Source organism: Microcaecilia unicolor, chromosome 1 (genome assembly GCF_901765095.1).
Source record: "Microcaecilia unicolor chromosome 1, aMicUni1.1, whole genome shotgun sequence".
NCBI classification, from domain to species: Eukaryota; Metazoa; Chordata; class Amphibia; order Gymnophiona; family Siphonopidae; genus Microcaecilia; species Microcaecilia unicolor.
In genome coordinates this window covers 458,660,928-458,677,880 of record NC_044031.1, presented here as the reverse complement: position 1 = coordinate 458,677,880, position 16,953 = coordinate 458,660,928, and the positions used below count along the sequence as shown (strand labels likewise).

Below are 16,953 nucleotides of genomic sequence, written 5' to 3'. Positions count from 1 at the left end.
ATGTATAAATATATATGCCCCAAACATATATAATCATACATTTTTCTCACCCTTGTGTGCACAATGAGCGGGCTACCCGGAATATCGCCTTATTGTGGGAGGTGATTTCAATATCTCAACTAACCCAATTGTTGATTGTAAACATCCCAGACCAAGAAGTAGGGACATTGATACCAAGGGAGTAAATTTTATGCTCCAGCAACTGAAGCTATTAGATATCTGGCACTTGATATATCCCTCTGACCAGGAGTTTACTTTTTATTCCGACCGCACCTTGAGTATTGTGTTCAATTCTGGTCGCTGCATCTCAAGAAAGATATAGTAGAACTGGAAAAGGTGCAGCGAAGAGTGACAAAAATGATAGTATGGATGGGACAACTTCCCTATGAGGAAAGACTAAGGAGGCTAGGGCTTTTCAGCTTGGAGAAGAGACGGCTGAGGGGAGACATGATAGAGGTATATAAAATAATGAGTGGAGTGGAACAGGTGAATGTGAAGCGTCTGTTAACGCTTTCCAAAAATACTAGGACTAGGGGGCATGCAATGAAACTACAGTGTAGTAAATTTAAAACAAATAGGAGAAAATATTTCTTCACACAACGCGTAATTAAACTCTGGAAATCGTCGCCGGAGAACGTAGGGAAGGCGGTTAGCTTGGCAGAGTTTAAAAAGGGGTTGGACGGTTTCCTAAAGGACAAGTCCATAGACCGCTACTAAATGGACTTGAGAAAAATCCACAATTTCGGGAATAACATGTATAAAATGTTTGTACGTTTGGGTAGCTTGCCAGGTGCCCTTGACCTGGATTGGCCACTGTCGGGGACAGGATACTGTGCTCAATGGACCTTTGATCTTTTCCCAGTATGGCATTACTTATGTACTTATATGACAAACAACTTTTTCAGAGGCTGCAGGTAGTGCAGATTAACTCTTCCACAGTCTCGGATCGTGCCTCTGTAAGCTTGTCACTGAGGTTCACTTCTGGACAGAGGGAGGCTTCATGGCCCATGGCTGGATGGATAAGGGCAGGCGTATTACAGGAGCCTTCCTCATTTATGTGATTTTTACAATGAATTAGCGAGAGGGGAGAGAGAGAGAGACTAGAGAACATGGCACATGTGGTACTGATTCCAAAACATGGGAAAGATCCCGTGCAGGTCAGTTCATATAGACCCATATTTTTGTTAAACCAGGATATGAAACTGATGGCAGCAACATTGACGAGGAGGCTCAATTCGATTTTGCCATGTATTATTTACCTGGATTAGGTGGGATTCGTCCCAGGTCGCTATGCTTCTATGAATCTCATAAGTTATGGGAGCTTTACATGATTAGAGGGGGGGAGGAGGTACATCAGTAACAGCAGGGTTAGATATGGAGAAGGGCAGTCGATAGAATCTCTTGGGAATATCTTTTTTGGGTTTTAGAGCAGTACGGGTTGCATGGCAGCTTTGTGGGTTGGGTGCGGACATTATATACTAACCCTAGAGCCCAACGTTTGGTTAATGGGAAGTTAATGGACTCATTCAGTAAGGGGCACTAGACAAGATTGCCCAATGTCACCCCTCTTGTTCTTGATGACAAGTGAGCCTCTGACTGTAAAAATCAGGACATCCTCCTTGATATGAGGATTGGTGACGGGGGGGGGGGGGGCATGAAAGTAAGATTAACCTTTTTGCTTCTGATATCGTCCAATATTTAGCGCATGCCCAGGTGCATTTGGCACCAGCTTTACAGATCATAAGGGCATTTGGAAGTTTATCAGATCTTAGGGTAAACTGTGAAAAATTGGAGCAGCTGGTACTAGTGGGGGGGGGGGGCAGGATGTACTGGAAATTGCACCCACGCGAAAACCTATGAGGTATTTGGGAATTTACTTGAGTGCCAATCCCTTGGTTGTTTACCAAATGAATATTACTCACCATGTGGAGGCGGTAGGGAGGTGGTGCAAGGCTTGGCGGGACCTTCCGCCATCTCTGTGTGGTCGGGTGGCATTGGTAAAAATAGTCCTGGACTCCAAACTATTCTATCCTTTACAGATCTTCCCAATTTGGATAAATAAATGGAACAAACTTTAATTCTAAATTTATATGGCGGTCCAGAGCGCCCGTGGGGGGGGGGGGGTCTAAACATCCCTGATATTTGAGCCTATAATGTGGACATGCTCATGTGATGGATGCATGAAGGATACATGGGGCATATAAAGTCCTTTCTTCGGGGGGGGGGGGGGGATAAGGATGTAGCTATCCATTTCGGTTTTTTAACCTGCTCCATGGTCAGGGGAGTATAGCAGGCAAGTACAGAGATAAGATTCAGCTTTTAAGATCTATGCGCAAGGCCTGGAGATGGTGGCGTAGAGCCCAGTGCAAATTGCCAGTTGTGTCACCATTTCTGAATCTGGAGGGTAATTCTAATTTTACACCAGAATGGGGGGAAACAGTTTTTAGAACTGGGACAGACAAAGGATGCACTTATTTGGAGAAATTGTTGGATGCGAGAAAGGGGGCTTTTTCACACAGGTTCAAGCCAAATGGGGACTCCCCTCTACATACCTTTTCTCTTATTTGCAAGTTTGGCATTACTTGGAAGGGGTGAATGTGCAGACGATGGGGAAAGTGAGATTAAGGGTGTTTGAACCAGTTTTTATCTACTACGCTGGCCTCACTGAATAAATTAACTTTTGGTACAAAATTATTAAATCAGTGTCACGGCCACCAAGGATGCTCATGTTACAGGAATGTTGGCAAAAATATTTATCTCAAACAGAAAAACAGTTTTGTGCATTCTTTGAGACGCTTTCTGTGTTTACAAAATCTGCTGACCTACAGGAGACCCAGTTTAAGATCCTCCATAGGTACTATCTCACAAGGGAAAGGGCGCTAAATTAGGCCTATGAGAAACAGACCTCTGCATCAAGTGTCAGCACTTAGCCAGATCCTATATCCACAAGTTTCTAGAATGTCACACTCTGACCATTTGGCCCAAGGTTCTTAAAGTGATAGTACATTGAATTGATCCATTGAGAGGGACTATGTAACTTTTACTGTTGGCAGGTCAAACTTTCTACAGTCTCAGGGTCTGACTGATTCCCAGCGTTGATTTATTTATAATGCATTGCTTTTGGTCAAGAAATTGATCTTAGTATACTGGGCATCAGAAGATCCACCTCCCTTCTCTCAGTGGTTGGCCCGAATGAGAAAGTTGGCCTGCTTTGAAAACCTTACATATCGCTCTTCCTACACCGTTGATAAGAAAAGATATGTAACACTATGGAAGCGTTTCTTGAGGTCATATAATAGGGAGCCCCACAGTAGGTTCTATATTGCTAACAAGAGATAGGTGGGAGAAGAGGGGTTTGTGTGGGTGAGATGGTTTGCATGAGGGTTTGGATGGATGTATGGGAAGGTTCAGGTAGTGAGAGATGTGGACCTGATTTATAGAGAAATTGTAGGAATGAGGGATTTCATAAAATGTAATAGCGGAGAAGGGGTTGTTTGGTTTATCTCTTACTGGATTAGCAGTGTTTATAAGGAGGAGAGAGAGACCATTGATAATTTTGATATTAGTTATTATATATAAAAAAAAACATCAATGGTTAATAGTGATGTTAATTTGCACACGAATGCTTTTATTGCCCTCCTTTTTGGTTTGCTTTACTGTATGCTAATTTGTAATGATCTGTGTGGTTTCTATTTGTCCACTGTTCTTAATAAAAATATATTTTAAAAATAATATTTTAAAGAGAAAGTGGGGGAGGACCAAAGGTAAAATGAGTTTATTGACCAAACTTTTAAAATTGATAAAACAGACTTGACGCAGATCTGTGTTTCAGTGCACTTATCAGTTTGAATAATGCTCACAATCCCATGTAAATAAAGTGCAAAGTACATAAATCAATTCCACAATTGCAAGTAGCAGCTGTTTGTTTAAGTGTGCTTATGCTGCTGTTATAACAACATTTGCTTTTACAGATGTTTATTCTGGAATCGATTTATCAAATATACCGAGGCGTGTGTACTTCACACTTTATTTACATGGGATTGTGAACATTATTAAAATGATTTGTCGACTCCTAAGGCAGGTGCTCATGCACTGAAACACAGATTTGCATAGACTGTTTTATCAATTTACTTTGAGTTTAGTCAGTAAACCTATTTATTTTACCCTTGTGCTGGAAATGAATTTGTCCTCTCCCCCACTTTTTTTTTTTTTTTACTTTTGCATTGGGAGACCACCACCTTCAAAGCAATTTAACATTCTGACCCAGCATTACTAGCAAGGTGGTTAAAATCTCACAATTTCTGGACCAGGAATGGGAGGAAGCTCTCTAATTAGGCTTTAAAGTTTTGCTGAGATGGCAAGTTCCAGGCAATGAAAGGGTTAAACCATGTACGCTGTCCAGCTTACTTATTTTTTCCCCAGGATCTTGTTGTTGGCTTGAAGGGAAATTCTATGGCTGCCGAGTAGGGATAGGTACCAAAAACGTTTTATGTTTTCATTTGGATTTTCTTTTCCAATGAATGTTGTTGAGTGTGTGCTGGACACATATAATGTGATTTTTTATTTTTTAATTTGATATGCCCTCTTTCCCAGTAGGGTGTGCATGCACATTGGTTTGTGCAAGCATGATAGTTTGCACATACCCCCTAGGAGAAAAAGAGGGTGCATTATTACTGGTGGATGAGATTAGTTTCAAACTGCAGTCTACCCTTACTGCTGAGCTACTTGCTTACCAGTAATAAGCTTAAGCAGTCTGTAAGTCAGTGTCTAGAGTTGAAGTAATTGGAATTCTGTGATGTAGGCCTGTGTCTGCATTACAGGAGTAGGACATGATCACCTTTCATACCATCCCTTTTTTTCTCTCTTGCTCTCCATTTTGTTCCTTCTTTTTTCATCCTTTCTACTGTTCTCTGCTTCCCTCATCATTCTTTCTCATCCCTTGATTTCTTCTTTTTTGTTTGTATGCCTTTTCTGTCCGATCCGTGGCTAAGCAGAAGCTCTGTCTTCCTAAACCTATCACTTTGATGCCACTGGTACACCATTACTTCTTCACTTCATGCTCAGTCTATATTTTTCTGTCAGAAACTTCTTGCTGCAGTCCACACACAACTCTCATGGATGGATGAAATAGAACAGAGAATCTGACCTAGGATATTCCTGTTTCTACGTATAGACTAGAGCACTACTAGAACTGCTAAAGTTATTTGAAAAGATATTTAAACTTATACTGGATGCATTTGCATCATTGATGCCAAGTGTCGCATGTTAATGGTTTGGCAGTCGGAATGACAAAAGTGTTTATGCCGGACTCCTCTAGGTGACTTGCAAGGTTTCATTATTTAGTGGGTTTAAAATGTGACCACTACGTCTTGTTGGCCCCTGCTGTGGACAGTTTTCCCCCCTGATGTACTTAAATCCTCATCCCCTTCCTGAGCTGCTTCAATTTATCCCCAAATTATTTCCAATATGCTGTAGGGCTATGGTCTTACTGTACCTCTTCCACAGAGTACCCTTCATGTCCTCCACCAGGATCACACTCAGCCAGCTCTCTGGACCTTCCATTGCCCCCCCCCCCCCCCCCCATCTAGAACTTTCCTTAGCTCTTTTAGTGTAACTCCAACTGCTAGTCACAGGTGAAGAGTAGAACATACCTCCCATTTTGGTTGCTAGTAGAAGAAATGTATGATCTGCTCTCTTCTGCCTGGGGTGGGGGCGGGAGGAAGATCAGAACCTCATTTACTATTTTATCAGCCTCTGGGACTCTCTGCTTGCTGAGTCTGTACCAGTTTTCTGCCATTTCTTTGGCTTTAGATAGCTTCTGTGAAGTAGAGCAATGCTGTGCCTGTATGCCTACATGTGTTTTTTCATGATTAGTGCAAGAGTATAAGCACTCTTATGTGAGTCAAACTTTTGTAGCTGTACGTTACAGAGGTGACAGCAGTTGGACACAGAAGCAGTATGCAGGAAGTAGACAGTACATTTAATAAGGCCCCATAATGGTCATGTCTGTATGAAGAAAAAGCCATTAGTGGCGGCATTTGAAAAGCATTTGAAAAACATTGCTGTAGTGTTATTAAATAAGAACCAAATTAAGTACTCCCCTGCTTCCCAGTTGCCTTATGAGTATGAAACAATTTTTGATACTGCTTTTATGACCTGATAATAGGCTGTGTTTTGAATTATGATGGTTTTTCACAGGTTTTTTTTTCTTTTTTTTTTTTTTTAGCCCAGCAGTAGTCAGAAATGTTCAGTATGCTAGTTTAAAGCAGACATGCAGTTATGGAGCATGAAATATAGAAGTGAAAAAGGTTACTCTTCATGCTTTTAGTTAACAGGTCTGTAAACGTGAAAGCCATTTCCTGTCTTGCCCTGTGAATGTTAATTCACCCAGCTCTGGTTTGTATAGATTTAAATGCCATGAAAAGCCATTTTAAAAATGATATTAATGCATGTTATCTCTTCATTCTCAGAACTGGTTGGACCCCGCCAAGGAGATCAAAAAGCAAATACGAAGTAAGTGTCAAATCACTGGTTTGTCTGTAAAAGATGAAGAACACATATGTAATTGCAAACATACATGCATATGCATCTCAGATTTAAATCTGCGCATAAGTGGAGAGTTTAGTGTTGTATAAATGTTTAGGTTGCAGAGGATTCTGGGAATAGGAATATAACTTTGGAAGTTGCCCTTCCAAAACACTAGAACCAAAATAGAAATTTGTTTTTTTCTCTGAATATCAGGAATTTATTCTGCCCAATTATAAACTAGTAAATACAGATTGAGATATTTGATACATTGCCTTTGTGGTACAACCAAGCGGTTTACATATTCTGTACATTATGAATTATTAGTGGATAGGGTGATAAAGAGAGAGCAGAGGTAGATATTATGGATTTTTGGTAAAATTGTTACCCTAACACCTCCAAAGGTCAGTATTGCTAATTAATGACTAAAATATGAATATTTATGGATGTGTCTCACCCACAAATGTTCCTAGAATGTGAAATGTACCTGGTGACTTCTCCTAGGATCTTGCCACCTTCTGGTTCCTCATGGTCAGCATTTTTCTTCTTTCTTTGTAGTTCCTTCTGCTGCTTCTTGCTGGTATTCTGTTATTTCTCCATCACTGATTTCCATGGCACACTTCTATATTCACTGAAGGCACAGACTTAGGTGGATCTCAGGTTCTGCCCCAGATGGTGTAGTATTAGAAGGGGCTTCTGGTGGAAGGACATGACAGGTTCATTTCTTTCTGCACATCATCTTTTTGGTCTTTCAGCCTCTACCTGCACACAAAGGACTAGCAGCCAGATATTTTTGTAAGCATCAGCAATAATTCTCTAGACTTGGAACCCATAAGTTTCATACTATGGAGGTTTCCACCAGTGGTAGGTTTTTTTTCTTCATTCCCCTTGCTATTGGACTTCCCTTTATTCATCTAGGTCTGTTCTATTTCTGCATGCAATTGGTTGAAGCTAGTTGTACTTTCCAAAGTAATCAAAACAAACAGTCTCTTAGCTTTGTTCATAATCAAAATGGAGTCCGCTTACAGTAGGTTTCTGTGATCCACAAGCCTAGGCTAAACTCCATAGTTTGGAATCCACCAGCCCCTTTTATCTACTGTTTCCTATGGCCCAAAATGTTGGACATTGTGGTCCTTATCTACATTTGGCATCTGTAAATAAAATGCTTTGCTGTCTAAGCATGATTTGGATATATTTTGGATTTCTGGGCTAACCAACATTGGAAATAAAACTTGGCTTTAAGGGGTTAATCCAGGCAGAATTTTACATTTCAATCCAATGCTGTGGCTACTTGGTGTTCTCACAATATGAAACATATTAACAAAGTGGGTTATTTTTTGTCAGAGTTAGATAATATGGTATTTCATAGAATGTACAGTAGCACACAGTCATGCTGAATGTCCGCTCACATTTATAACATTTATTTTATTTATGACATTTATATCCCACATTATCTCAAATAGGATTCAAGTTCAGTGTGTCACAATATAAGAAAATTAGAAGTGACAAGGCGTTCTGATTACATAGAACAAAGTATGTGTGTGTGTGTGTGTATGTATATATATATATATATATATATACACACACACAATTACTAATAAAAGCATAACATGAAATCCTGATTACATAACATGTTTGTAATACATAGGATAGAATGTGAATATGGACAGAATTGTTACTGCAAGTTTACTTAGAGGGTTAGTTATTTCTGTTGTTGGAGGACAATTTTATCAAGTGAGTTTTCAATAGTTTATGAAATATGAGATAATCTTCAGTTTGATGGAGTTGTTGAATAGAGATGCCATCCATACCTCTATTTAGTCAAAGCTTAAATGAAAAGACTTGGCAGACAGGACACGTAGGGTTAATGCTAGCATGATGTAAAGAGCTATTTTTATATTACACAGGTTGTAAAGCATACTGACCAAAAAGGATGCAATATATGGGCAGGTTATCTAATTTAGTTGATCTCATCATCCAGAGCTCCAACTCAGTTGATTGTAGTTCTGCCATCCAAAGTTAGATTAAGTGCTGGTTTAATGGCATCGTACGTTTAATCCTATTTACAAAGATTTGTGACTATAAAGTTAGGATTGATTTGATTTTGTACATCTCCACATGCACAGATTTTAATAACTGATCTATATATTTGTTTTCTATTTTAAACTTGCTGAGAAAAAGGAATAATGCATGTATATATGAACATATAAAGCAGAATAGAAGGGAAACTTTTGGTTTTAATTTCCCCTCCCCCCTTTGAATACTACCTGAAATACTTGCAAATAGCTGCTATACAGTGCCTTTATATGGCGGGGCTCAAGAAGTTTTATCTCTCTGGATGACGGGCATAACATTAGTTCTAAACTGGTCTGCTGGACACTAACCCCCTAATCCTATAAAAAGTGCTAATTAAATGTGCATGCAAATTTGGGCATGTGCCCAATTTGCACACATTTTAATTGAATAATAACCTAATTAGCTCTTAGCTTTTTAACAAGCAATTATTGTCACTAATTTGATTCAGTTTACATATATGCGCGAATGGGAATAGGAAGAGAGGAAATGGGAGGTCCATGGGTAGGGTTACCATATGGCTCCAGAAAAAGGAGGACGGATTGAGCCAGTCGGGTTTTACTTCCATTGCTTTCCATTGAAAGCAATGGAAGTAAAACCCGGCTGGCGCAATTGCTTTCCATTGAAAGCAATGGAAGTAAAACCCGGCTGGCTCAATCCGTCCTCCTTTTTCTGGAGCCATATGGTAACCCTATCCATGGGTTGATCAGAGGCATGAGTTTTAGTTACACCTGTAGTTCTAAGGGGACTTCGTTCCTAAATATAGGCGAGGGCATTTGCACCACATTGTCATTGGTGCAAATGGCTACACCTAAATGTAGGTTTGATCCCTGGGCTTAAGTGCTATTCTGTAAACTGTGCATAACTTTAGGTGTGGTTTATAGAATACTGCTACATTTTTTTTTGGTGCTGATGTTAAAGGCACCATTTGTAGAATTTCCCCCCCAGTGCCTTGAAGTTAATGTGTTGCAAGATAATAGCCAATATGGGGGTCCTTTATTTTTCTAAAGTGCATTGAGCAGTTGACACTTGAATTAGCATGTTTTGATAGTGCACAGCCATACTAACAGTTACCGTGCTAGCACTTGTGTAGTGCCTCGACAGTTAGCATGTGCCAATTCATGCATTAGTGTGGCAAAGGTAGGGAATGGGTGTGGACTGCGTTTTGCAGTTAGCACATGATAACCACACAATGTTACCATTGTAGATAGTGCCGTCTTATTTAATATTGTAAAATTTTTTTTTTGTTTGTTTAAACCTCTCAGCATGGTGGTATGGATGCACTTACTGCCACCTATCTTGTCAATGCACAGCACTCAGTAAAGATTTTTCCTCTGCGTGGGCAGATGCTCTGAATGCCCTCAACAATTAACGCAGAAGCTTTGTGTTTATTGTGCAAAGGGGCAGTGTTGGTCAGATCAGCTGGAAGGTGACAGTAAGCAGCACTGGACTGTGCAGCCAGAGGACATGAAAGGAAATGTTTGAGGGGGTAGTTTATATTTTATTTACGCTTTCTATATCACCTTAATCTAAGTGAACAGTACTTGCGTGCACAGCCCATTTTACAGCACTTTTTTCTGGTTAACTCTTCTCAGGGCTAGACTGATGGCTGGGAGGTGATTAACTGGCTGGAAGTGTTCTTCTGAGTGGACCAGGCTGATTTATTCTGTGGTAGCACATGGATACTGTTCAGCTGCTAACCTCTTGGCCACTGATTCGTAACTAGAAAAATAGTAGTAGCTGGCTCAGAGTGGGAAGGAGAGGGAGAGCAAGAGCAAAGCAAGTTAGAGATCTGGTGGAGGGCTGGAGGTTTAAGTCTTGGGGGCGGGAACATGTGCAGAGAGAGGAGACTGGAGGAATATGAAATCTGGAATTGGGATTTTGAGTCTGGAGGGGGCAAAGAGAGACTAAGCTTGGGGGCAAGGGAAACTCTGTGTGTGGCTTAGGGGGTATTGAGCTGAGAAGAAGATGGAGACGGAGTGGTGGCTCCTTGGAAAGGAGGACATGGTGGTTAGCACATAATGGGGAATTTTGCATAAAAGTGGTTAAAAAAAGATTCTGCATCTTTAAATAACTTTTTTCTGTGTTGCATCTTAAATGAACTGTTATTCAGAGCATGGGCAGCATGGTAGAAGGGGCTAAATTAACCAATCTCTGGCCCTGTCCCCAAACTGTCTAGTTGCTGATGCTGTCATACAAAATATCCATAGGGCCACGTCCCTGGTAGTCCATCCGGTTCCACTGCCTGTGACTCAAAGGCAGTGACTATATTGTTTTATGTGGGAAAATAATGCTTGCAGAATTTGTAATATTTAGTAAAGAATTTCTCAAGTGTAAACAATGTATATGCCAGAGTGGATAATTTGAGATGAAAGATAATTAAAAACCATTAGAAAAGTAGTAAAAGGTATGATAGCTCTATATTCAGCTCCAAAAACAAACAAACAAAAAAAAGCTAAATTTATGCATTTGGGATGCAGTGATTTAAGGGCAACATAACTTTTTTTTTTTAAGAGATGGAGTAGTAGCTCTTAACAAACAGAAAATAGACCCTAGTGTGCTTGATGTAGCCAGTCAATTTGGCAATGCAGATAGGAAAACAAATAATATGGCTTAGAAAGACAGAAATACTATAGACCATATCTTCAAGAGGTAATTCAAACGAGGCTTCAGAAATATGTATGGGTTACCTTGAGTTATACATAGTATGATTTTAGCTGTCACAGTTTCTATCTAGAAGAAAAAGGGAAGGAAGAGATGCAATACAAAAAATATGTGGCAGGTTTAGTGCTTCAGAAGGCATCCTTTCCATAAAGCAAAAAGCTCATAAACAGTGGGTCATTATGTGAGACTGCAAGGATGTGAAAATAGCACTTCTCTGGGAGGGTGGCAGATACCTAGAAAGACTTTTAGTGGAGGTCACATGAGCCAGTGCAATGGAAAAATTCAAGTATGTGTGGAATAGACACACAAGGACCTTAGTGACAGAGAAAGAGAGGGCCACAGATCAAGTAGTTCTTTGACAACACAGTAGATGAGAATTAATGAGCAGAATAAGTAGATTGAATGTTCCTTTTCTGCCGATGACTTCTTTTAGAGAAACCTGCACATAGAAGTTGCATTTTTTTGTCTAATTAGAACCATGCCAGCAATCTTTCTATATTTATACATTCAAAAAGAGCCTGTGATAATGCATTCAGAATAGCATTGCCTAAGGTTCACGGTGGTCAACTCTTTTTAACACCAGCCATCGTGAGTTACTTTATGCCCAGATATTCAGCACTGGGCTGTACCGGAATAGCAGCGCTAAATATCAGAATATAAACCTTGACTCAAGTCATAGGACTCTCATACAAGCTCTTAACCTTCATAAGTCACTTTTCTGTAGCTAATCAATTTTAAAATAGCTTTTTGTGCTTTCCATAATATGGTGCCACCAAAGCAAAAAAAAAAAAAAAGGTTACTGCGCTAATTATATGCCAAAGCAGTGCTCCCCTATGTAGAGTTTGCTGGACTTAATTTATAGTCAATAGAAAATGGAACCATGTGAAGGGGAGGAAATGGCATGCAAACTGAGGGGATAGATTAGGTAGGAGAGCCACTGATCTCTGCTCCGCTCCAGCCGCACTCCCTCCCCTGATGGCTTCCTGGAAGAGAGGGGCTAGAGCATAGCACACCTGCAGTTCTGGAGTCTGAAAAAAAGTGGCAGAACTGTACTTTGGTCCCTCCCCCCCAAATTAAGCCATGACGGTCGGTCTTTTCCAGACTATTTATTTTTTATTTCCCTGACACATAGATTTTGAGTTTGTGAAACTGCCTGGTCTCCTTTCAAATGGGAACATCATTAGTGGTACTCAGCATGAGGATATATCTTTTGGGTATATTTAAGTATGAGTAAAAGAGAGATATAGTTCATTTTGGTTTAAAAGTGGTACTTGTTGGAAAACTGGAAGTGAGAAGAGCAACTGTGACGTTTAGGGATATGATATTTCTTATTAGTTGCCAGCTTTTTTAGCATCAAAGGAATTTTGCTAGCAAGAGTCAGCTGATTTTGAGTGTACCCTCTTTAAAGCCTGTGGAGGTTAGTAACTTTGTTTCATACAATATAAAGGTATTCATTTTGTAAAACTCTTTAGCCCCTTTATTTGCTTGTTGGAGGAGCAAAGCAAAAGGTGACATGGGTATGGAAGTTCCAGGAGCTTTATGTTATGTTATATAGTTCTTCTATTCCACAACAACCAATAATAGTTCTATGCAAATAACATAATCGGTCAAAAGAAACAACAGGAACACTCATGCTTCAATTATAATAACATAGTCTTACATCAATCTATTAAAAATGTCTTACAAATAAGTAGGTTTTAAGATTCTTCCGGAAGGATAGATGATGTGATATAACACGAATCGATAATGGCAACAAATTCCACACATGGACAGCTTGATAATGTATAGGAGAGTAAAGTACCTTAAATTTTTTGACCAATTTAGGCGATGGAAAACGAAGTAGCATTTGATTACGAGTATTACTGTGAACGCCATTAGAAAGAACTGTTACCCACTCAGCTAAATATAATAGAGCTTCACCATTCAAAATGTGATGAACTAAAGTGTAAAGTTTGAATTGCACACAGGCAACCAGTGTAACCTCTCAAACAATGGAGAGTTAGAATCTGAACAAAGGGCAAAACATATCAATCTGGCCGCTGTATTTTGAACCTTCTGCAGTCGCTTTAACAAAGTCTTAGAGCAACTCATATAAACTACATTGCAGTAGTCCAGTCTAGTCAAAATCAAAGCCTGCACCACCAACCTAAACTTTTCTGTTTCAAAATACTTAAAAATCACTCTTAATTTTTTTTAACATATAGAAGGATTTACTAATAAGAGACTTTACTTGGTGAGAAAATGTCCAGGAGCAATCAACTTCTTCACCTGAGCCTGATTCTTAGGTACATCTAATATAATAAAACGCAACGTGAACGTTCTAATGAGGACAACGTTCTGAAGTCACTAAAACACTCCCTGAAGGGTTCGTGGAGTTCGTGGTGTGAAGCCACCCAGCCGTCTCTGCCCCGCCCTCGCGTCAAACGTCATGACGTCGAGGGCGGAAAAAAAAACCGGATCGCACCCACGCACGGGGAGGAGTAGGGAAACACGCGGAGCGTGTTTCCCTACTCCTCCCCCTGCCGACCCACCCGTGGAAAGGGAAAACACCTCCAAAGCTCCGGAGTCCACAGTCCCGACATCCAACACCCCCCCCCCCCCCGCCCGCACGCAAGCAAAACGTCAAAAACTAGAAGCCCCACCCACATAATGATAGATCCGCCCACCTTCGCCCCGACCCGACCCTCCCCCCCCCCAAAGCTGCAGGTCAAAAGAAGGAGGTCCAACACCCCCCCCCCCCCCCGCAACAACCCGCTACTAAGCCACCCACCTTCACGTTGCTTTGCCGGCGGGGGACCCGAAACCCCGCCAGCACAAGTCCTGTCTGCTGACTACGGCGTCATCTTCGGCGTTGCTAGCCTATGCAGGCAGCCAGGGCTTCTGTGCATCTGACGTCCTGCACGTGCAGGACGTCAGACGCAAAGTACCCCGCCCTGCACAGGCTAGCAACGCCGAAGATCGCTGGAGGAGTCTGACTCACTCAGCACACACACAAGACTTCTGCTGGCGGGATTTTGGTTCCCCCGCCAGCAAAACTACACGATGGTGGGTGCGATGGCCACTGTGGGTGTGATGGCGGCGACCGGGTGCATCGCTGTGGGTGGGATGGTGGCGGGAGGGGGGGCATCGCGCGGAGGACACGCTTCATTACTTCTTCTTCTAAAAAGCAGGATCCTCCCTCCCCCAAAAAAACTGAAGCAAACAACACACACACACACACTCATCCTCATCTGGCACCGCTTCCTTACCCCCCCCCCCCCCCACACTTACTCACTCACTCTCATTTGGCCACACTTCCTCAACGCCCCCCCCCCCCCCAACACACACACACTCTCATCTGCCAGCACTTTCTGAAACCCCTGCCCCCCCCCCCACACTCACTCATCTGGCTGTGTTTTTCTTAACCCCCCCCCCCCCCCCCAAACACACACACTCACTCTCATTTGGCCACACTTCAACGCCCCCCCCCCCCAACACACACACACTCAGTCTCTCTCTCTCTCTCAACTGGCAGTGCTTCCTGAAATCCCTGCCCCCCACATACACACTCACTCACTCATGTGGCAACCCCCCCCTCACCACACACACACTCAGTCTCTCATATCGCACCGCTTCCTGAAACCCCCCCCCCCCACACACACACACACATACTCTCGCTCATCTGGCAGCGCTTCCTGAAGCCCCCCACCACACACACACACACTTTCATGTGGAAACACTTGATAAACCGCCCCCCCACACACTCACTCATCTCGCAGCACTTACAGACACCCCCACACACCCCTCCTCTTCCAAGCTGAAACCCCCAACCCCCCCCCCCCCCCCCCCACACACACACACACACACTCTCTCTCTCATCTGCCAGCGCTTCTGGAAACCCCGTACACACAGACACACACAGACACTCACTCTCTCTCATCTGGCAGCGCTTCCTGAACCCCCCCCCCCCCCCAACACACACACACTCTTATCTGCCAGCGCTTCCTGAAACCCCTGCCCCCCCCACACTCACTCATCTGGCTGTGTTTCCTGACCCCCCCCCCCCCCCCCCAACACACACACACTCAGTCTCTCTCTCTCTCTCTCTCTCATCTGGCAGCGCTTCCTGATATCCCTGCCCCCCACATACACACTCACTCACTCATGTGGCAACCCCCCCCCCCCCCACCACACACACACACACTCAGTCTCTCATATCGCACCGCTTCCTGAACCCCCCCACACACACACACATACTCTCGCTCATCTGGCAGCGCTTCCTGAAGCCCCCCACCACACACACACACTCTCATGTGGAAACACTTGATAAACCGCCCCCCCACACACTCACTCACTCATCTCGCAGCACTTACAAACACCCCCACACACCCCTCCTCTTCCAAGCTGAAACCCCCAACACACACCCCCCCACACACCCCTCCAACACACACACACACACACTCTTTCTCACTCTCATGTGCCAGCGCTTCCTGAACCCCCCTCCCCCCCACATACACTCACTCTCTCTCATCTGCCAGCGCTTCCGGAAACCCCGTATACACACACACACGGACACTCACTTTCTCTCATCTGGCAGCGCTTCCTGAACCCCCCCCCCCCCCCACACACACACACACACACTCTCTCTCTCATCTGCCAGCGCTTCCTGAACCCACTGCCCGCCCCCACCCACACACACACACTCAGTCATCTGGCATCGCTTCCTGAACCCCCCCCCCCAACACACACACACTCTTTCACTCGCATCTGGTAGCGCTTCCTGAACCCCCCGCACCCCTCTTCTTCCAACCTGAACCCCCCCAACACATCCCCCCTCCCCCTCCTCCAGCACACCAATTGCTTGGGTGCAGTGGCGGGAATCTCAGACACCACAGACAGAGGGGAGGGGGCCTGACACCAGAGAGACACAGGAAGGGAGGTATCTCTGTCACACACACACTCTCTCTCTCATATACAATGTCTTTCTGACTCTCAATCTCACACACTCTGTCTCACACTGTATCACATTCACTCTCTATGTGCCACACAGTCACTCACACAGTCGCTTGGTCTCATACACTCACTCTCACAGAGAATCTGTGTCACACACACTCTCTCTCGCGCACACACACACACACACACTCTGTCTCACACTGTGTCTCACATACACACTTGCACACACTCTCATTCTCACACACACACTCTCTCACAAACACACTCACACCCAGACTCACTCTCTCTCTCACACACACACTCACACTTTCACTCTGTCTCACACACAGTCACTCTCACATACACTCTCCCAAACATACACACTCCGAGGAAAACCTTGCTAGCGCCCGTTTCATTTGTGTCAGAAACGGGCCTTTTTTTACTAGTATATATATATTAGAACCTATTGAAAACTTTTGAGAGCTCTATGGAATCGGATGAACCCAACCATAAAAATGTGGTTTTCTCAGGGTTCAATTTTAATCAGTTGTTAGTTATCTAATTTTCAATTGTTTATACACAAGAAGTGATATTAAGTAGAATAGATGACCAAGAAAAAAAAAAAAAAGTAAATCATGTAGTATCCTCTGGGGAAGGATGTGCCATGTTTTTTGCATGTGACTGGGTTACAAGTTACAATCCTCCCATTTGTTATTGACACAGTCATAGTCTTAATATTCCTATCCAAGAAGTGTGGAAGCAATTTTTGCTCTTTAAAGT

At 42.8% G+C, this 16,953-nt stretch overlaps 1 protein-coding gene across 8 annotated transcripts in view; it reads left to right on the top strand.

Moving 5' to 3' along the window:
* EPB41L3 (erythrocyte membrane protein band 4.1 like 3) overlaps positions 1-16,953 on the top strand; it is a 529,614-nt gene that overhangs the window by 377,494 nt on the left and 135,167 nt on the right. For all 8 annotated transcript variants that reach the window (XM_030213128.1, XM_030213154.1, XM_030213135.1 and 5 more), the window contains one exon: positions 6,471-6,513. In XM_030213128.1, coding sequence (XP_030068988.1) covers positions 6,471-6,513 — 43 coding nt within the window. The remainder of the gene's footprint in view (positions 1-6,470; positions 6,514-16,953) is intronic.